The sequence below is a fragment of the Zingiber officinale genome, chromosome 11A (assembly GCF_018446385.1).
Source record: "Zingiber officinale cultivar Zhangliang chromosome 11A, Zo_v1.1, whole genome shotgun sequence".
NCBI classification, from domain to species: domain Eukaryota; kingdom Viridiplantae; phylum Streptophyta; class Magnoliopsida; order Zingiberales; family Zingiberaceae; genus Zingiber; species Zingiber officinale.
In genome coordinates, this window is record NC_056006.1 from 87350944 (window position 1) to 87372965 (window position 22022).

Genomic DNA, 22022 nt, shown 5'->3' on the forward strand with positions numbered 1-22022 from the left:
CCGCACTTTTCTGCATAATAAGGAAAAGGGTATGGATTGGGTTTAGGGTTTGCGTTATGGTAGGGATGAAGTAGTTGCCTGAGCTAAACTTTCTCACCCTTGAGAGCTCTTGAAACAAAATTTGCTATATAACGAGTACATTTGGCTCTCATTTGGGGAAGCGTTTCATTTGGTTTTCATCTGGGGGTGCATCTGGGACCGGGAGGAGGCCTCTTTCCCTTTCTTTCTTCTGCTTCTTCTCCTTCTTCTCTGGTTCGGTGATGGAGTTTTGTAAGATGCGACGTTTTTTTTTCCCATTTTGAACGTCGGAATCGGGCTCGCGGTGTTCTCCGGCATCTGTAGGTCATACTTGGACAGTTGAAAGGCCTGGACTCATCGAGCATCATCCTCGTTCTTTGTTGAGGCTGATTCTGCGCTTTTTCAGCTCGTCTTTGTTCTTCAGGTGAGGGAATACCTGGTCCTTTTTTATTTGAATTTTACACTTTCTTCCGATCATGTTCCTAAGCTGATTTATTCTTCTTCAATGTTTTATTGTAGAAAAAAAAAGATCTACTATCATATATCTGTTATCAGTTGCGATCTAGTCAACTTGCGTTTACTTTCAGCGATTATCAAGTTAAGAAAAAAGTCTACTTTAAGTCCTTATGGGTTTTTCGGCAAGCTGGTATACGAAAGTGTTTGTTATTTTTTTAAAAAAAAATTGTTTGATTTTTTTTGTTCGAACTGTGTTATTCTTGTTGCTTTTGCTTTGGATCTTTGGTGCGTGCTCTTTCTTTAGATCGGAGGCCTTTTTTGGAAAACTAGTTCTTACATTTTTGTTCTGTTTAGATTATCTGAACTTGCTAAAGTGATTTCCTTTGAATCTTTGTGTCATCGATATATATTTTTTTCCAGGTCTATTTGTGTGATTCGTAGTGCTTACAGCTCTCGTAGTTACAAGCCTCGATTTTGCAGGAAGAACAGCAATGACATCCAAATGAACTGCCTTACAGTGGAAATAGACGAGGAGGAGGAGTCCAACCTCCTCGAGCACGCCGCGAACAATGACGTCGAATCCTTCAGGCGGTCCATCGAACGTGATCCCTTAGCCATTGATGAGGTTGGCCTCTGGTATGGCCGCAAGAAGGGTTCCAACCGCATGGTGCTCGAGCATCGGACTCCGTTGATGGTGGCCTCAACATACGGAAGTCTCGATGCGCTCAAGTTCATCGTCTCCTTACCTTCCGTAGATATCAATCGAGCCTCTGGCCCTGATAGAACTACAGCGCTCCACTGTGCTGCCTCTGGTGGATCCTATTATGCTGTTGATGCTGTGAAGTTGCTTCTTGACGCTGGTGCCGATCCCGATTTGATTGATGCCAATGGAAACCGCGCGGCCGATGTGGTCGTGGCGCCTCCCAAGTTGCCTGGTGTAAAGCTTGCTCTCGAGGAACTTCTAGGAGGCAGCATCAACAGTACAGTGGCGGTAGAATATCGCGGTCTTCCTCTTTGCGTGATGACTACCTCTTCTATCTCCGATTCACCACCTCTGTCTTTGTCACCTGATGAGGAAGGTTCTCCTTTGTCCAACTCTACTTCTTCTCCACCCATAGCTAAGTTCTCTGATCTTCCTAGGGTTGTTGTGTCTGAGAAGAAAGAGTATCCTGTTGATCCATCACTCCCAGACATCAAGAACAGTGTATATGCTAGTGATGAGTTCCGCATGTTTTCATTCAAAATCCGTCCGTGTTCCCGAGCTTATTCTCATGACTGGACTGAGTGCCCCTTTGTCCATCCAGGCGAGAACGCTAGGCGGCGTGACCCAAGAAAGTATCACTATAGCTGTGTCCCATGCCCTGATTTTCGGAAAGGGGCATGTCGAAGGGCGGACATGTGTGAGTATGCTCATGGGGTGTTTGAGTGCTGGCTTCACCCAGCCCAGTATCGCACAAGGCTCTGTAAGGATGGATCTAGCTGCTCCCGCCGTGTTTGTTTCTTTGCACACACGAATGAGGAGCTGCGTCCACTTTATATGTCTACTGGCTCTGCTGTGCCCTCTCCCCGGTCATCTTCTGCTGCATTGGAGATGGCTGCAGCTTTGGGTCTTATGCCCGGATCACCATCTTCAGTTTCTGCTATTATGTCCCCTTTCACACCACCCATGTCACCACTGAGCAATGGTGCTGGCCACTCAACTCTCGGTTGGCAGCAGTCAAGTGTGCCTACCTTGAATCTTCCAGCGAACAATAACCAGTCAAGCAGGCTACGCTCCTCTCTCAGTGCAAGAGATATGCCTTTGGAGGACCTCTCAGAGTTTGATACCCAGCAGCTATTAAATGATATGAACTACTCTGGGTTAGGTTCATTTGCAGGAAACAACTCTGCCCGGAACAAAACCTTGACTCCCTCAAACCTAGATGAAATTTTTTCTGCTGAGATTGCCTCATCTCCGAGGTATAATTCTGATCAGGGGGCTTTTTTTCAGCCCTCTCACAGGAGTGCTATACTCAATCAGCTGCAACAACAACAGCAGCATACTCTGCTGTCACCCATTAAAACAAGTGTCTTCTCTCCCACAGCTGATGATGCCCAACATCTCTCTGCTCATTCTTTGTTGCAATCATCACGCACTATAACTTCTCCTAGCCTCATGTCTCCAAGAAGTATGGAGCCTGTCTCTCCGTTGAGCCCTCGCCTTGCTATGCTTTCTCAGCGGGAGAGGCAGCAACAGACACTCCGTAGCCTGAGTTCACGTGATCTTTCTCCCATTTTATCGCCAACCATTTGTTCTTCAGTTAGCTCAGCTTGGTCCAAGTGGGCAGCACCCTCTGGTGCAGCTGATTGGGGAGTGAATGGAGAAGAGCTAGTCCGGCTTAGGCGGTCGTCCTCCTTTGAGATGCGTGGAAATGTAGATGAGCCTGATTTGTCATGGGTTCATTCACTAGTAAAAGAATCACCACCTGAGAAATTAGTTTCTGTAGCAATGTCTCCTAGCACGTCTGGCTTGCCTACAATCTGCGGTGACAATTCCAAATCCATTAATAGTCTGATAGAGGGATGTGATCAAGCTGCAGTACTTGGTGCATGGCTTGAACAAATGCAACTTGATCAGGCCTTAACTTAAGGCTGTAAGAGCCAGTTTTCAGCTTCAATATTAGGCGGTAGGTATTGTGTTTTTTGGCTAGTAGGGTGGTGAAGGGAAAGAAGCTGGAAGTTATTGACAGATTCATTTCATAAAAACAGATTTGTTATTACTTAAAGCCCATCCTGTTCCAGATTTGGGATCTATCTTGGTTTCTAAACTACAGTAGTTTTTTGATGGAAACAAAGATATCCTTTGTGTCATATGGTTAATTATTGTAATGCTATTTACTGAAATTCTTAATTGTAGTCAATTATCATGGAGTTGGCTAATCTTTCCTTTTTGCATGGAAAATATCTTGTTGCATGTTGAAGGAAATGAAATTGTCAGGTGTATAAGTGCTTCAAACTGTCGGTTATTTCAATACCATTACTTCAGTATGTCATTCATGGTCTGAGATCTTTTTTTCTTTAGCAATGCTCAGTCGTTTGTTGTTCTATTCGTCTGATGTAGTACCAAATACATTGTAATTTCTATTGAAAGCTTTGATGCTACGAATTGTGGCTGTTGCTTAGATGTGTTGACTTGCATAAGTTCTTCACGCCTGTTTTAATAATGGAAGTATGTTTTTTGTGGTGTTATATTGTTATCGGATGTCTTTGATTTCCTGCAAATTTACAGATAACTTTTGGTGGATTAGATTCTTAAGTAATGGATATGAGAGTCAAATAATTTCTGAAAATTGTTAATATCTGAATACACCCCCAGTCTTTATTGGGCTTAGCTAGAGTTTTAATCTTCCATATTTGCATTCAGTGATTTGTGTTTTAGTCCTCTTTTAATATTGTGTTTTCAATTTCCAGTACAAGAATGCCTGCCGCAATAAAGAGGCATTTCAAATAAAAGAATTCAAGAAGCCAATCAATCAGGAGTCGGTAGAGGCCGTGCGTGCGAAAGGAATTTCTTCTTATCATCGGATCGGACACTCCGCCCACCACAAACGGCGTGGCTATGCGGGCATCCCTACGAGCGGCCCAGCTTACTCCACCCTATCGTCTACACCGTCCGATCACACACGGTTTGTTAGATGAGCCCTCGATATATCCGAAGGCTTCGCATCCGATTGATCTCTGACCACCGATTCACCAAGAAGAGAGAGGGTGTCACCGTCGTCTGCGAGCTCGCTCTCCACGCCGTCAATGGCGTCCTCCGTTCTCGTTTGTAATTCCGGCTTCCACTCCCTCACTTCCTTGCATCAGCGGCGCTCCTTTCCTCGGTCCATCCTCTCACACACTCCCGCCTCCGGTTCTCGGTTCGGCTGCATTCCCCACGCTCTCCGATCCGCATCCCCCAGGTCTTTGCATTCCGGATTGACCTCCGTCCATGGCCGACGATCGCTTCTTCTCCCCGTTCGCGCCTCCGCTGTCACTCCTGCAGCGGTCCCTGCACCCTCCCCGGCTCCCGCCCCCTGGCAGGGCGCCGCTCTGAAGCCCCTCGCCGCCTCGATCGGCACGGGCGTCATCCTTTGGCTCGTTCCCGCTCCCGCTGGCGTCTCCCGTAACGCCTGGCAGCTCCTTGCCATCTTTCTCGCCACGATCGTCGGCATCATCACGCAGCCACTCCCCCTCGGCGCCGTCGCTCTGATGGGCCTTGGTGCGTCCGTCCTTACTAAGACCCTTCCCTTCGCTGCAGCCTTTTCCGCCTTCGGCGACCCCATTCCCTGGCTCATTGCGCTGGCGTTTTTCTTCGCCCGCGGTTTTATCAAGACGGGCCTGGGGAATCGCGTCGCCTACCAATTCGTCTCCCTCTTTGGGAGCTCCACCCTTGGCCTTGGGTACAGCCTCGTATTCAGCGAGGCCTTCCTTGCCCCGGCCATTCCTTCTGTCTCAGCTCGCGCTGGGGGAATCTTTCTCCCTCTGGTGAAAGCCCTGTGCCAAGCATGCGGTAGCAACGTGGGGGATGGAACAGAGAACCGGTTGGGCTCGTGGTTGATGCTTACTTGCTTCCAGACCTCTGTGATCTCGTCGTCCATGTTCCTCACCGCTATGGCAGCAAATCCTCTGAGTGCCAATCTCACTTACAATACCATCAAGCAGACGATCGGGTGGACTGACTGGGCTGTGGCTGCCATTGTGCCTGGTCTGATTTCCTTGATCGTCGTTCCATTGCTACTCTACGTGATTTATCCGCCAAAGGTAAAGAGTAGTCCCGATGCTCCTAAGCTTGCCAGGGAGAAGCTGGAGAAAATGGGGCCGATGACGAAGAACGAGATTATCATGGCAGGGACGCTGCTTTTGACGGTAATAGTTGCTTTGTTTATTTTTTTTCCTTTCACTGTCCTTCAGTGCTAGCCACTTTCATCGAGTGTTAATTTGCTATAGTTTATCTGTTACACTAAACTTTTGCAGTGCACCAAAGGTCTATTTCGTAAAGTAAAAAAAAAAAAAAAACAGTCTATACACTTGTTCCTTGCATGCTTTAATGCCATTTCTAGTTCAATTGAAACCATCGATCATGTATCTCAATGCGACTAAATCTTGTGGTTTTCCTACATTCTATTTTGTGTTTTCTTATTTTAACATCTAAATGTAGCTTTCAAATGAATTATCTCATAATTTAGTGAAACTTCACCATCTCAGATTTCTTATGCTAGGATCTGAAGCAGTATAACACTTTGCTCTCGTTAATTTACTTGAGGTTTGTAGGGGAACTTAATTATCCTTTGAATTACCCTATGGTGGATTTTACAATGTGACCAAATTTCTTTTGCCCTTTATGACCAGGGTCATCCTGGGCCTATTGGTTTCTGACCCAATAACTATTCAGGAGAAATGTTAATGGTACTTGTATGTATTTGTGGCTTGTAATTTCTGTGGATATTATCCAGTTAAAACTAAGATCCATATCTAGTTCTGACCTTTGTTTTTTTATCACCTACAAGGTTAATTCTTTTGTTTTCTAACAAATATTTACCTGATTTGTTTTTGACTGACGCCCTACTTAATGTAGATACATAGAAGTGATGTTCCAAGCAAAATGTGTTTGTCTACATATACATGTAGATTCATGTAAAGTCAAGATGCTTTGTAAGTGCACTGACATTAAAATCTAACAAGAAATTGCCATCTACTTTGCTCTGCACAGGTGGGACTTTGGATATTTGGAGGAGCACTAAATGTGGATGCTGTAACTTCTGCAATTCTTGGTTTATCCATTCTTCTTGTAACAGGAGTTGTTACATGGAAGGAATGCTTGGCAGAGTCAGTGGCATGGGACACCCTCACCTGGTTTGCTGCTTTAATTGCAATGGCTGGATATCTCAACAAATATGGCTTAATCTCCTGGTTTAGTCAAACAGTAGTCAAGGTATGAACTTATACATTTCTTTTCATATATTAGCCAATATACATACAAGTATGACCTCGTTATATCAGTGTTGATTACACTCTCACTAGCTCTGAGTTAAGATATGGTTAATCTTTTATAATGAATAATTAGACAAATATATGATTAATTCCACTCAGATCTGAGTTGTATAATAATGTAAACTGTAGGCTATATTTACTTGCCTCTTATCCTGATTTAGTAGAAGACTAGCCAATGTGAAACCAAGGGTTTTAGTTTTAAAATTTACTTACCTGAGTGCTCATCAGAGTTATTAGATGTATCATCCAGTGAATTTTCTTGATTGCTAGACACAATACACCACTTAATTCCAGCAGCAAAGTATTCAGATTAATCAACGCCATTGCAAGCCACCACATGGGACAATAGTATTTTTCTTATCAGTGAAGGAAATATTTGTCTCCTTATCGACCTATCCTGTAGATCCATATTCCACCAACTTGTAATTATGAAGATAAAACTTGTTCTAGTATTAGTACTATCAGGCTTTCTTATAATTTTCTATTCATTTTTTTTTAATCTCTCTAAGAATTCTCAAATATCCAAACATTATTCAGCGCAGCTGCTCTTTTAACATGTGAAATCATTTTCGATGCAGTTTGTAGGTGGATTGGGTCTCTCTTGGCAACTATCTTTTGGCATATTGGTATTGCTCTACTTCTATTCACATTATTTCTTCGCAAGCGGGGCTGCGCACATTGGAGCCATGTTCACGGCCTTTTTGTCAGTAGCCAGTGCACTGGGCACCCCTCCCCTATTTGGAGCAATGGTTCTCTCTTTCCTCTCCAATCTTATGGGTGGACTCACTCACTACGGCATTGGGTCTGCCCCAGTTTTCTATGGTGCAAACTATGTGCCGCTCTCGCATTGGTGGGGCTACGGATTCCTTGTCTCTGTCGTCAACATCATTATCTGGCTTGGTGTTGGGGGCTTCTGGTGGAAAACCATTGGTTTGTGGTGAAGAAACTCACTCGAAATTTTTTACTATCAATTTTTTTTTTTATACTAAAAGGCATGTAATATCCTTTCTCAAGTCCTTAGAGAGTCATAAGAAACTTGTTTCCTTTCTCTAGGCTTCAACAGAATTATTCATGCAGAATTTTGGATAAGGTAAATGCTATTGAGCTGGTTCGACCATTAATTGCACTGCTTACTTTTGTTTCTCTTTGAATTCAGATGACATTGATTTTGCCCTTCACCTAAGATTCTCGAGTTCTATCTTTTTGTACTTCATTGCAAGGAATGAATTCAATCTTGATTGCCTTCTTAATCAATCTTGTTTAGTAGCATAGATAAGCTTTGATAATTTATATTTGATTTTATAGCTTGTATGCTGTGGAAGAAGTATGCATAGATTTCAGTCATGCTCAACTAACCATCCAATCGACTCTTCTAGGAACCTTCTACTTCACTAGTTTGTAAAACCACTGATCTATTAACTTGTCACACCATCCAAATTGACTTGTTCAGATAATTTAACTCAACTAACCGCCCCCTACCTACTCGGTTGATTTTATAAATCGGTATTTGTCCGAGCTGTTCAATTCAACTGCCTAAAGTCCTTCATTCAACACTATAAACCTGTCGCACCTATCTCATTCAATTAACCACCCAATCCACCGTTCTAGGTAATCCTATTTCACTGTCGTACAGCATATATTTGTTGCAAAAGTAAATATAATATAAAAATATTCATCCAAAGAACAATTTTTATAAGTAACAAATTACAATTTAACGAACAATGATTTATACAATCTGAAATAATAATTATTCTTATAAATTCAGCACACCATACGCAATATATGATTGCTACTTATGGAGGAGCTTAAGGTGACGAGTCAATTCATTGGATGCAAAGCCATGAATCCAGCGGCCGAATCAATCGCTGTTATACGACGTCGCCGTCCTCCTTTTCCATCGCGTCGTGGATGTTCACCGTCCACCATAAAAACACTGCCAAGCAGAAGCGGGCAGAGGAGCTCACAATGGCCGGGCACGGTCTAGCTCGTTACAGTCCTGTCCAAGTAAAATAAATAAATAAATAAAATTAAAATTAAAATTAAAATTAAAATAAAACTCCAATCTAGATAACTTTTGATTAAAATAAAGAAAAAATTTATTTAATTTAGGGTTTTTGATGGTGCAAATGTTTTAATAATTTTCTATCCTTAAACCAGTTTTTTTTTCTCATTCGATTCTCTCCTTTTTCTCTCTCCGTACCCACCTACTCTTATCACTAAACTAAAATCATTGACTGTGCCCCTCGACTAGTCAATTATGCAGTCTCAAGCTTTCATGATTATAAAATAAAATAATCTTATAATTATTTAAATCGCACAGCAGTATTTTTATTTTACCACTTTAATAGTTTTTTTTAATCAAATCTTAATTTAATGTGAAAATATATTATTAAATTTTAAAATCAAATAACATGCCAAAAGATTAATATTTTTAAAATCAAACTGAAGATCAAACCAACCAAGCGGATTGGATTAGTCCAATTAAAATTTTAAAACACTGAATAAAATTCATCACGTCAGCTTATTTATTTATTTATCTTTTTTTTTAACACAATTCTAGTTTTATTAAAACTTAATTACGGAAGTATTTTAGTATAAAAAGCAAATAATTTTATTTTTAGGTAAAATGTCTTTTTAGAGAGATTGCGCATTTAGGAAAGCGAAGAAAGTGTTGTTAATTGTTTCCCTTCTCAAGGATTTGTAAGTAGGGAATCGCTACCATTGCACCATCAAATTCCACTGGTTGATGGTGTCAGTGGATGACCGCCTACCACTGGCAGCAATACTAGATTCGGAAAGGCTTCAACGCCATCCACTGCTTTGCCTTTTGCTCATCGAATTGGAATCCCCCCGTTGCCATTTGCATGCCTCAGTCGCAAGTCCCAGGTCGCCACTACAGCAGGTTAGCCGTTGGCATCACCACCACAAAGGCAGCGGCATCTCTAATAGTAGTACAGCGACCAGGTGGCTATTAAAGGCTACTGTTACATGATCGCAGAGGTTCAAGGGGAAAGAAAGCATGGTGAAAGTTATCAGTCGGTCTCATCCACTCCCAATATAATCCACCACCAAAAAAGACCCCTTTTTTTTTCTCTTCCATTCCTCTTCGCCATTTCCACTTCTTGCAACTGTTTAATTAAATCCTCCCTCTTGTGGTAAGAAGGTAAAGCTGCGAGTGCAGAGCCATTCTTCACCCTTCTCCACAGGTGAGTGACGAACTTGGTTGGCACGGCAGTGTGCCATCTGTTTCGGAACGTTTTCTTCTGCTTTTGTCTTTTCCGAAGAGCCGGTGGCACTGCTTTTCATGTTTCGATTAATGAACTTTTCTAAAAAAATAATTATAATAAAGAATAACAAAATATTTTCTTCGTCGTGAGAATTAGAACTCGATGGACAAGAATGTCGAGGAGCGAAATTTTTCCTGGCTTGGAACGATATTATCTTACTAAAAGATAGATTTTTTGGATATATTTCAGGCTGCTAGGTTCGTCTACCTTGTTGTTGATGTCTTCTCCTCTTCGAGTATTATTCCCAAATCCACGGTGCGCATCTCCTGATAAGCTGGATTTGCAATCCTGAGTTGTTTAGTTTCTTGGGTGGTTTTAAAAGCTTTGTTTTGTTTACTAACGTGTTGAATAGGAATTCCTTCAAGTTGGACGAACTTGGACTAGAGATTATGAGGATTGCTTTCCCGGCTGCACTAGCGCTTCTAGCCGATCCCATTGCCTCGTTGATTGACACTGGTTTCGTTGGTCACATAGGTTAGTTTGGTTGTTCCATCTCTATCTGTCATGGCCCCCCTGTTTTTGAAGTACCTTGCGTATTGAAATTTTAGATGTTCTTTGTTCTTTATGCTCATTATGTAGGCTTGAATTGCTGCTAGATGTTGTAGGCAAACGATTCAAAAAAAAAAAAAGAAAACAATCTAGGAGATATTTGTACTTTTGATTTGTGAATTAGGTGGATATTAGTCTAGTGGCTGCTTTGCAAAATGTTTATAAACTTGATTTCATTTAATGACCACTTATAACTGCTCTTTGATCAAATAAACATGTGAATTTGGAGGAAGAAAGAATTCATTTGACTTAATCTTTTTCTGTCTGTACACTGTCTGCAAAATAGGAGGTTTGTTTTGTTCATTCAAATTTTGAAATTGAAAGTTGTACCCCCAGTTTTCCATCTTTTACATGCAACTGAAGAGCTGGAAATTCATATATTTTTGTTTTCATCTTCCCTTATCGAATGTCGATTCATTTTACCCTGTAACAGCAAATTCTGTGAATGTAATATTGCACTTATTATACTCTACATTCTTTCTTTTCCTGTGGTTTTGCGTTTTCATCTGATACATCCACTGAGACTGATTAATTAGTTGACCAACAAATTAAATTGGCTCATTGATATCAGACTGTTTGTTGCGGTTTTATTTTTCATCTTTCAAATTTTATCCATCTATTACAGGTCCAGTTGAGCTTGCAGCAGTGGGTGTGTCAATTGCAGTGTTCAATCAAGTATCACGAATTGCGATCTTTCCCCTTGTTAGTGTTACAACATCCTTTGTTGCTGAGGAAGATGCTGCAAGCAAAGATGAAAATGTACATGGAGAAAATAGGGAAAACCAAGGGTCCTTCCTAGAGGAGGGTGAAATGGAAGAGTTAGTACCCCTAACTGGTAGGCAACGATTTTGATTATTGTTATCTCGGTAATTATGATCTAATCTTTAGCAGAAATACTAGGCAATATATCAAAATTTTGTTCAGCTATTTACTGCATTAAAAATATTCATCAGTATTTGAAGCATTAAAATTTTCTGCTGGTTTATCAGATAGTGATAAACTTGCATGCACATTCTCTTCGTCTTCCGATAAATCCTCCACGACAACTGAATTCGGGCATCGTAAGCATATTCCATCAGCATCTTCAGCATTAGTAGTCGGTGGCACGCTTGGTCTTCTTCAAACTTTATTACTTGCTTTTGCAGCAAGACCTATCTTGAATTATATGGGTGTCAAATATGTGAGTAAACAATATTTTCCTTTTCATTTCACAGAGATTCATATTTTGTCATTATTTTGACTACTTGACTATGCCATCATCATCTTTGTTGACAAGTTTCAGCATTGCACAAAAACTTTCCACACTAAACTGTTGCTATGAATTGTTCCCTAGTATAGTTTTGATGCCAATTATTTGGATTGTGATAACTATTTGTTTGCAAAAGAAACTCTTTTCAATACCTCAGCAAGTCTTAGATTAGATCCACTTTGCGCCCATTTGTGCTTAGATGAGAAAATTGATCTATTGACTTATTAGGCCTAACCATGGGTCCATAATTCTTAAGCTCAAATTAGTAGTAACTAATTCATCTATGCTTATAAAGCTTGTTTAGTGTAGAACTTGCACTATGCCCAGTGCACTGGTCAATCCTCAATAGGATATTTCTATCACAGCCAAGGTCCAAGATGAGCTCCCTATGTGGGCTAGCGAGGTGCTACTCGGTCAAGACAAGGTTGGCATTGGCTGGGGCCTGCCCGACCTGTGTTAGGCATGCCACACCCTTAGTTGGAGGAGGGTGTGATTTAGCCCATTCGATATCCCTATTTAGAAGAGGGTACATGGATAACCTCCAAACTCATAATATCTGTTTACATGCATATGTAGTATCTTTATTTGTCTGTTGATACTTCCAGTTTATTTGAGATGAGCTTTGCCATTACTATAACAGGGCATGTTTTTTCACTAGGATTCCCCTATGATGGCACCGGCATCTCAGTACTTGATACTGCGGTCTCTTGGTGCTCCAGCTGTTCTCTTATCTTTGGCTACGCAAGGTGTTTTTCGAGGATTCAAGGACACAACAACTCCTCTTTATGCTACTGGTAGGATTACATTTAAACATCATGTTAGACTTGGAGAATTCTTCCCTCACCCAAACTGCCAAAAGATCTTCTCTATGTCAATGTCGGTGCATGGCTTTACTCTTTCTGTCGATTGCTTTCTTTGGCATTTATAAAATAGAACTTCTGAGGATTGCAATGAAAGGTTATGTTGTGTTTCTTTTAATCGTCTTATCAGAAATTGGAACCTACAATAGGCAAACCCATTATCATTATTTTCCTATCATTGCAGCTCTTCTCTGTTTACATTGCCATTAACAGTTGGAGAATCTATACAACAAAATGAGAGAAAAACCACCTGGGTCCAAACAGTAGTTTTCTTGTTCTTCATCTGTCTTGAGAAACTTCCATTATTAACTTGTCAATCACTTCGTATGGGTAAAGAATTTCTGGAAACTTGACCAGTCATACTATGTTTGTCAGTCTCACATGTAGAGTTGTGAACTAATATCCTTTGGCATCATAATCTTATCAACTAAACTCCCCCTCAAAATCCTGAAGATAAATAGTTAACATCTAAGCAGCAGCCTAATATCAGGACAAGTTTCTGTTACTTTTTACCTTTATGATGAGCTTAGCTATAGAAGTTCTGAAGATTGAACAAAATTGTCAACTTTTTCAAATTGGACGAATTGGATCCATTTGTTGATTTTGTTCCTGAAAAATCCTGCAAAAATTTTGAGGCTTACTCAATGATCTATCTATTTATTTTACTCATACGTACGTTAGCAAACTCTTTGTATGTAATAATAAAAACCACAACGTCAATAAAATGGTGAAGCAGCATGCTTCTAACATCACAGTTTTCCGCAATTCTCCTTCCTTTTTCTAATCCTATTATACGTGGGCATTAAATCAACTAAAATTATTTCTTTCTGATCAACTCAGTTGCTGGAGATACAACCAATATAATCTTGGATCCACTATTTATATTCTCCTTCCACTTAGGTGTTAGTGGCGCCGCAGTTGCTCATGTTATTTCTCAGTAAGTATATGTTACTTCTACCAAAAAAATAGTACTTTTGCTTGGAACACTAATTAATTCCTTATTTCTGTGCACTTTAGCTAATTGATGGGTTGCCTAATTGCAGATACTTAATTGCTCTAATACTCCTGTGGAGATTGCTGAGACAAGTTGATGTGTTGCCTCCTAGTATCAAGGATCTGCAGTTCAGTAGGTTCTTAAAAAACGGTAATTTACTAAGTATTATGAAAATGTGGGTGATTGTTCATGCATCTGCTAGACCCATTTTTTCTGTAGTAATTCACAATGCATGAAACATTTTCGTTTGTTTGTTTGCTTGTTTGTTTGTTTTAATTTATGGGTTCCAGGTTTTCTACTGCTCGCACGGGTGATTGCTGTAACATTCTGTGTGACATTAGCCGCATCAATGGCCGCACGACAAGGGCCAGTACCCATGGCCGCATTTCAGATATGCTTGCAGATTTGGTTGGCTACTTCTCTTCTAGCTGATGGTTTGGCTGTTGCAGGACAGGTCAGGAACTTTTACCAATTTTCTGGCAAACTATTTTATATGTCAGACAGGAAAAGGGAAGAAATTGAAACTATGACTACTAGTCTCTGTACATTCTCAAAATAGACAGTAGAAATCGATCAAGAAGCTTCGTTCACTAAGCAAAACTACAAAGCAAAATACTATGAGGAACAAGTTTCATTCTTTACCTACTTAACCTACAGTGTGGTTAATCCATCAGATCCTTTTCAGGCCATACTTGCTAGTGCATTTGCCCGAAGAGATCACACTACAGCAACCTTTGCCGCATCACGCGTTCTTCAAGTATACTTTTCTATCTGATAACCGATATATCTCCTTCTTTGTGAATATGAGCTACCATTTCTTGCCTTGGAACTAAATATTAGATCATGACGACAGTGGGGTATGGCTCTGGGGCTGCTCCTATGCATCACGCTCGGAATTGGTTTGCAATTTGTATCAACATTATTCACCAAGGATGCTGAAGTCCGGCAACTCATTCGCATCGGGATCCCGGTACTCGACCAATACTTGAGCTGATTGCCGAACAGCATAATTTTGCTGGAATATCAATATCAACTGGTTAACAAGTTCATTTCCTTTCAGTTTGTTGCCCTGACTCAACCAATAAATGCATTGGCTTTCGTCTTCGACGGTATCAACTATGGCGCATCAGATTTCGCCTACTCCGCATATTCCATGGTAATTAACTGCCTTTGCTTGATGTTAATGCTCAGTGACCATCTTATCATCATACATGATGCTTCAGATCCTGGTGGCCATTGTTAGTATTACATGCTTGATCGTATTATCCACTCTTTACGGATTCACTGGAATCTGGATATCTCTAACCATTTACATGAGTCTGAGGATGTTTGCTGGATTCTGGAGGTAAACCTTCATCATAAATCTTTGCAAAATTACACACAAACACAAGCTTTTAATTCCCATGTATAATATATGCAGAATAGGGACAGCGAAGGGTCCATGGGCCTTCCTTAAGACTTGACCGAGGTTTGTCGGAGGAAGGAGCTTGATGTTTAATTCTGGTGGCGCAAATTTATCGGGCCGTCAACGTCGAACTGGTCTACGCTTCCTCTGGACGTGTCCTGTTGTGGTTGTTGTTGTGTTTTTTCGATTTGGTCAGACAACGAAAACTAATAACAAGCAACCGTTTCTCTCGCGAAGTTGCGCTGCGAGATCATCCTTCCACGTCTCTTCTCACGTTTGCTTTCTGCCTGGCTATATTATTATATGTCCTCCCTCGCTAATTCGCCGGGTGGTGGTCGTTGGATCGTCGGATCGTCGGGTGATAGAGACTGGAAGGTGGCGGAGATGCTGCAGCTTCTGTTCGCGGTGGCCTTCTCGGCGGTGCCGCTGACGCTTTACGTGCCGCCGATCCGGAGCCTGAACCCGTTCGTGGAGGCGGTGGAGGCGCTCTTCAGGGAGGTGGCCGTGTTCTCGATGCGGGCTTACCCGCGGATCCGGCTTGGCGTCGGCCGCATCATGGCCGTCGCCGCCCGCGCGCGCCGTTAGCTAGTTTGGGTGTTTTCCCGGTTTCCTAAATGTAGATCGAGGGACGGTTTTGCTCGTTTAGTAATTTCTACAGCGTTTAGAACAAATGAGGCACCTTAATTTTTTAAACAAATCAGACTCCCCAATTTGAATTCCTGGCCGAAAGAATTAGAGTTAGTTCAATCGATTATATTGAATGAGGCACCTTAATTTTTAGGTCAATAATATTCCTTCTGGGCAGATTTTACTCATCAATTGACTAAAATATGTCCATGATTTTTTTTTCATTTTTTTTAATCCATCCTCCTGAACTAAAAGTCTCAGCAAAATCAGGTGAGTTTCAGTGAATCCTTTGCCTCTTCTCTTCTCTCTACTGACAACGTAGCTAAAGCTTAGAAGTTTACTAGAAAATCGATTATAATCACTAACAGTCCATTCTTTGATTTACTGAATTTTATGTTAAATTTGTATTTATATACGTGTTGCTTTGTTATTGAGACTTGATATTTTACTTCTCCTTTAGTTGCTTTTATACTAATTTTAAAATTCAGAAATTAATATCTGTACTTGATTTGGTTATGGGGAAAAGATTTATTGAGCATATGGCTGATATGATGCTATTCTAATTATTTATTTTAGCAGAAATGGTTAACAGGAAATCAGTTTTCAGGTAAATTTGTTAGAAGTTGAATTAAATTAAATTTGAATGATAAATATTTTATGTTCATGAATCAATTGTAACATAAATCTTATAATTTATGTATCTAATTAATGATATATAGTCTAGGAGTTATTATTGAATAGTATAAATACTCATGTAATGTGAAGTTGTAAGATACATATTTTTTTTCAATACAAAAGTCATTATACCATCATTCTTTTCTCTTCCTAGAAATCTTTTGGGAGCCCACTACCTTTCAACTAAGTGGTATCAGAGCCAATAACATTAAAATTCTTTTCTTTCCAATTCTCTCAACTTACCAAATTCAACTATGAGAATTGGTCACTTAAAATGAAGACTATTCTGGGATCCCAAAGAATATGAATTATCGTTGAAAATGGTTTTGAAGAGCCCTTAGATGTAATAACTTTATCTCAAAACCAAAAGGATGCTTTGGAGAAAGAAAGAAAAAGAAATCAAGGTGCTCTTACCATCATCCATCAAGGTTTAGATGAAGACATGTTTGAGAAAATAGCCAATGAGATAATATCAAAGAAAGCGTGGGAGACGCTTTACAACTCTATTATGGGAGTAGACAAGGTGAAGAAAGTGTGACTTCAAACTCTAAGGGCTGAGTTTGAATCACTCTTTATGAAGAAGAGTGAATATATCTCTAACTACTTTACAAGAGTTTTTACCATTGTCAATCAAATGAAGAGACTTGGAGAAACCGTGCCTAACATTCGAGTAATTGAGAAGGTACTACACTCTCTTAGCACAAAGTTTAATCATGTTGTTGTAATTGAAGAGTTTAAAGATTTGGAGATCATGGCCTTTGATGAATTAAACAGATCATTACGAGCTTATGAAGAAAACATGAACTGTGTAAAGCAAGAACAATCAGAACATGTATTACAAGACAAGACTAATTTCAAGACCAAAAGAGGTGGTTCTAGTAGAGGTCAAGGCTAAGGATGAGGTAGAGGCAGAGGTTAAATATATGGTCGTGGTCAAAGGAGAGATAAGCAACCTTCTTAGTTTGGTAAAAGAAATAAAATATTTACAAGAGTTCATAGAAGAGTAAGAGGAAGATGTAACTATTGAGATATGATGATAGAAGAAACAAATCTCAAATTGAATGTTATTCTTGTCATAAATTTGGACATTATGCTTGAGAGTGTCAATCAAACATGGAAGATGAAGAGACAAATCTAATAGAGGACAAGGAAGATGATGTAGACCAATCCTTGTTTCTTTCACTCAAGGAGGATTCTAGTGAAAAAGAAAACACATGGTACCTTGATAATGGAGCTAGCAATCATATGACGAGTAATAAAAGTAAATTTGTGGAGCTTGATATAAGCAAGAAAGGGTTTGTAAGCTTTGGAGATAACACAAAGGTGAAGATTGAAATAAAATGTACAATTTTCTTGGAACAGAGAATGATGGTCATAAAGTACTTTATAATGTTTATTTATGTTCCAAAATTGACTAACAATATCTTAAGTATTGGTCAACTTTTGGAAAGAAATTACAAGATTCAGATGAATGATTGTATACTTTGGCTATGAGATTAAGATTCTAACCTTCTTGCTAAGGTATCTATAACTAAGAACAGGATGTTCTTATTGGACTTGAAGAATTGTGGACGTATGTGTTTGAAAACTTGTATCTAGGATCCATCATGGATTTGACATATGAGGTTTGACCATTTGAATTTTGATCGACTCAAAGCTTTGGGAGATCATAAGATGATAAAAGGGATTCCAAAAAGTGATCATCCTGATTATATTAATTATGTGAATCATGCTTACTAGGCAGCATCCAAGAAAGAGCTTTCCAAAGCAATCTGTTTCAAGAGAAACCAAATGACTTCAACTTGTCCATGCTGATGTTTGTAGTCTTATCAAGCTTGAATCTCTTAATAAAAGCTATTACTTTGTGCTCTTTATTGATGATTTCAGTAGAAAGACATGAGTTTATTTTTTGAATAAAAAATCTAAGATATTTGGTACATTCACAAAGTTCAAAGCTCTTGTTGAAAAGGAAAATAGATATCAAATTCAAGCATTAAGAACTAATAGGGGTCGTGAATTTACATCTAATGAATTTAATAGTTTTTGTAAGGTGCATGAAATTCGTCATCTTTTGACAATTCCAAGATCACTCTAACAAAATGGAGTTGTTGAAAGAAAGAATAGGATAATACTTAATATAGCAAGGAGTATGTTAAAGTCTAAAGAAATGTTTAAGGAGTTTTGGGCTGCAGTTGTGGTATGTGTTGTATATCTTTTAAATCGATCACCAACAAAGAGCTTGAAGAATGCAACACCTCAAGAAGCATGAAGTGGGTGGAAACTAACTGTATCACATCTACGAATATTTGGATTTATTGCATTTGCACATGTTCCTGAACAAGAAAGATCCAAATTAAATGATCAGAGTTAGAAACTTATTTTTATTGGATATGATGAAAATTCCAAGGGGTACAGATTGTATAATCCATACAAAGGAAGAATTGTGATTAGAATAGATGTAGAATTTAATGAAGATGAAACATGGGATTGGAGTTCTAAGGAAGAACAAGGCTCTTATGATTTTCTTCCTTACTTTGATGTGGAGCAAGAAGTCCAAGAGGAATCTACTCCACTAGCAACTCCACATGCACCTGGGTTATCAATCACACTAGAATCAGCTTCGGGAGAAAAGAACTCCAAAATATCGAAGTCTTGATGACATCTACAATGAAACTCATGCTATTGATGTTTTGTTTATTTACGGATGTTGAAACTTTGAGCTTTGAAGAAGCAAAAGTGGATGAAAAATGGAGAGGAGCCATGGATGAAGAAATGCAAGCCATTGTAAAGAATGATACTTGGGAGTTAGTATCTCTTCCAAAAGATAATAAGACTATTAAAGTTAAATGGGTATACAAGACAAAGAAGAATGTCAATGGAGAAGTAGAATGGTATAAAGCATGACTTGCTGCTAAAGACTATAAGTAAAATTAAAGTATTGATTATGATGAGATATTTGCTCCAGTGAGCTCTATTGGAGACAATCTGTTTGTTGATACCTCTTGCCATTCAAAATCATTGGAAGATTTATCAACTAGATGTTAAATCTGCCTTTCTCAATTGTTATTTTAATGAAGATATTTACATTAAACAACCTATTGGACATATGGTTAAGGGCATGAAGACAAGGTCTTGAAGCTAAAGAAGGAACTTTATGGTCTTAAACATAACAATCGACTTGACAAATATTTGCAAGAAAATGATTTCTTGAGATGCACTCATGAGTATGTACTTTATATGTAAGAAGAAGGTTAAAGTTTCTTACTTGTTTGCATTTATGTGGATGATTTTATATTTACAGGAAATAATCAAAAAAATAATTGGAGAATTCAAGATAGCCATGGTCATGAATTTGAGATGACTGACATGAGACTCATGACTTATTTCTTGGGAATCCAAGTAAAGAAAATGGAGGATGGTGTAGGATCGTAGACACGTGAGAGGGGAGAGGTGAATCACGTGATTTTAAAAATATTTTTTTTTCTAATTTTTAAACCGAGTGCGCAACGAAAAAATAGTTAAGCACAAAAGAGTGAGACAAGACATATGATTTACTTAGTTCGAAGTCTTCGACAACTCCTACTCCAAGACCCAGGCCCTTTGGATCTTTCTGATGGTAATCGACTAAATTTGAATCTTGAATATAAAATATGAGGATAAGTGTAACACTTTACATTTCCTATGCAAATATAATAATAAGCATGCACAATAATAGATTCATTACCAACACGAAGATGTCGAAATGGATGTGCTTGTGTGTTGGTGTCGATCTACAAGCAGAGGTCGGATGTAGTCATCTAGAAGTAAGGTAGCAGCACGCGTAGCAGTATGAAGTCGAACCATCTAGATGGTTGAGGAATTGCATAGCAAATTTGTAGTTATGCCTATGCTTGAAGCCCTTTTTAATAGTGTTGGAGACACCTCCCATGGTACTTATCCGATCTGCAACCTCTGGTCTTTATTCGAGTGAGGGAGCCTCTATTAGCTCTGAGGCACCTCCAATACGCTTTGAGGCCCCTCCAATGTGCTCTGAGGCCTCTCCAATGCACTCTGAGCCGCCTCCAATGCACTCTGAGGCGCCTACCCACAACAAAACTCTATCCTCAAATTTTATCCGCTGAGGGCACCTCCGTCCTATCTAGGGCACCTCCATTCAACTCCGAGGCACCTCCCCGTAGATCAGAGGTACCTCAAGTACTATTCATCTTATGTTAACTTTTACATTTTAGCTCCTACAAAATATGTTAGTCCAAATAACAAATATATCCTGCAAAATAGAGTTAGCACATGAATAAAATAAAAAAATTTATGACTTAGATCTTGTCTTACCAAGACCATGATATAGTCATTGTCTAAACTAGGGGTGTCAATTCGGGTGGGTCGGGTCGGGTTGAGTTTTTTTTTTTAACCCAACCCGAACCCGACCCGAACCCGAGTTCAACCCAAAATACCTAAACCCGAACCCGAACCCGACCAACCCGATCAACCCGAACCCGACCCATATAACCCGAAAATTCGATTCAAAACAACTTTTTTGGGCTATTTTCCCTATAATTCTTCACTTTTATCTCAATACTCCATCATTATCATACAAATATACATAAAAACATCTAAATTTTTAAAATAAAATTTGATTTAACCCCAAAAAAATCCACAAAACCCTATATTTAAGTCAACCCGTGTCAACCCAGGTCAACCCAAACCCGACCCGACTCAACCCGAAAATTTTTTACTCTCCAACCCTCCAACCCGAACCCGACCCGAACCCGAAAATGCCCAACCCGAACCTGATTTTTTTCGGGTCGACTCGGGTTGGGTCGTCGGGTTGGATTCATTTTTGACACCCTTAGTCTAAACTTAGATATCTAAAATGGATCTAAGGTGGTCTAGCATCTACAACCCCACTAGGCTCGTCCTCACTGGATAATTTTTCTCTAGTACTTACCTTACTTTCCATTTGTCGACTTACTTGACCTTGGCCCACCAAGACTTTATGCCAGATATCTCATCTGGACTTCAACCGGTTGTTAGGTCTCATGGATCCAACTGGACTCCCTACCAGATATCAACTTATCTAGTCTTCCCGTGCTAGTTATCAACATAACTGGACTTCAGCTTGGTGTCAGGTCCCATCAAGTCTTTTAGTCCTGCACACTTGGTAAATATGTTGGAAAATACAATATCTAACTTTAAACCATTTGTCATTCATCAAAACCTGAGTTTGACCATTGGTATTTAACTGCACCAACAGATGAAACTTTTATTTTACAAGAAAGTTATGCGAAAGAGGTTCTTAAGAAGTTTAATATGTTTAATTGTAAACCAATTAATAGTTAACTATAGTTAAGCCTATGCTCGAAGCCCTTTTTAATAGTGTTGGAGATGCCTCCAATAGCGCTTATCCGATCTGCAACCTCTAGCCTTTATCCGCATGAGGGAGCCTCTATTAGCTCTGAGGCACCTCCAATACGCTTCGAGGCCCCTCCAATGTGCTCTGAGGTCTCTCCAATTCACTCTGAGGTGCCTCCAATACGCTTTGAGGCGCCTACCCACAACGAAACTCTATCCTCAAATTTTATCCGCGTGAGGGCACCTCCGTCCTATCTAGGGCGCCTCTATTCAGCACCGAGGCATTTCCCCATAGCTCTGAGGACCTTGAGCGCCATTCATCTGAGGCTAACTTTTACATTTTTAGCTCTTACAAAATATGTTAGTCTAACTAATAATATGCCCTGCAAAATAGAGTTAGCACATGAATAAAATAAATAAATTTATGACTTAGATCATGTTTTACCAAGACTAGGATCTAGTCATTGTCTAAACTTAGATTTCTAAAATGGATATAAGTTGGACTAGTGTCTACAACCCCACTGGGCTCGTCTTCACTGGA

The 22022-nt window shown here is 39.6% G+C and overlaps 4 protein-coding genes across 6 annotated transcripts; all 4 read left to right on the forward strand.

Moving 5' to 3' along the window:
* Positions 1–303: 303 nt before the first annotated feature.
* On the forward strand, positions 304–7740 carry LOC122032496 (dicarboxylate transporter 1, chloroplastic-like). The gene is made up of 4 exons (XM_042591794.1): positions 304–442; positions 3925–5361; positions 6206–6427; positions 7065–7740. Exons 2-4 carry the CDS (start codon positions 4261–4263, stop codon positions 7425–7427), a joined length of 1686 nt encoding a protein of 561 aa, XP_042447728.1. The 5' UTR covers positions 304–442; positions 3925–4260; the 3' UTR covers positions 7428–7740.
* On the forward strand, positions 307–3469 carry LOC122032495 (zinc finger CCCH domain-containing protein 24-like). 3 transcript variants are annotated; one of them, XM_042591790.1, is made up of 2 exons: positions 307–442; positions 955–3469. In XM_042591790.1, exon 2 carries the CDS (start codon positions 977–979, stop codon positions 3101–3103), a length of 2127 nt encoding a protein of 708 aa, XP_042447724.1. In that variant the 5' UTR covers positions 307–442; positions 955–976; the 3' UTR covers positions 3104–3469. The 3 variants fall into 3 exon arrangements, with proteins under 3 accessions (XP_042447724.1, XP_042447725.1, XP_042447726.1); XM_042591791.1 differs by having other exon boundaries at positions 311–442; positions 895–3469; XM_042591792.1 differs by having other exon boundaries at positions 312–442; positions 934–3469.
* Positions 7741–9156: 1416 nt separating the features above from the next.
* Positions 9157–15083, forward strand: LOC122031991 (protein DETOXIFICATION 42-like). Its single transcript, XM_042591234.1, has 14 exons — positions 9157–9692; positions 9963–10028; positions 10126–10247; positions 10948–11157; positions 11312–11502; positions 12230–12365; positions 13272–13368; positions 13475–13575; positions 13716–13879; positions 14111–14182; positions 14279–14395; positions 14486–14581; positions 14649–14770; positions 14846–15083. The coding sequence occupies exons 2-14, from the start codon at positions 9991–9993 to the stop codon at positions 14886–14888; spliced, it is 1509 nt and encodes a 502-aa protein (XP_042447168.1). The 5' UTR covers positions 9157–9692; positions 9963–9990; the 3' UTR covers positions 14889–15083.
* A 50-nt stretch (positions 15084–15133) lies between these two features.
* Positions 15134–15916, forward strand: LOC122031992. The gene has a single exon (XM_042591235.1). It carries the CDS (start codon positions 15134–15136, stop codon positions 15413–15415), a length of 282 nt encoding a protein of 93 aa, XP_042447169.1. The 3' UTR covers positions 15416–15916.
* The last annotated feature ends 6106 nt before the right edge of the window (positions 15917–22022 follow it).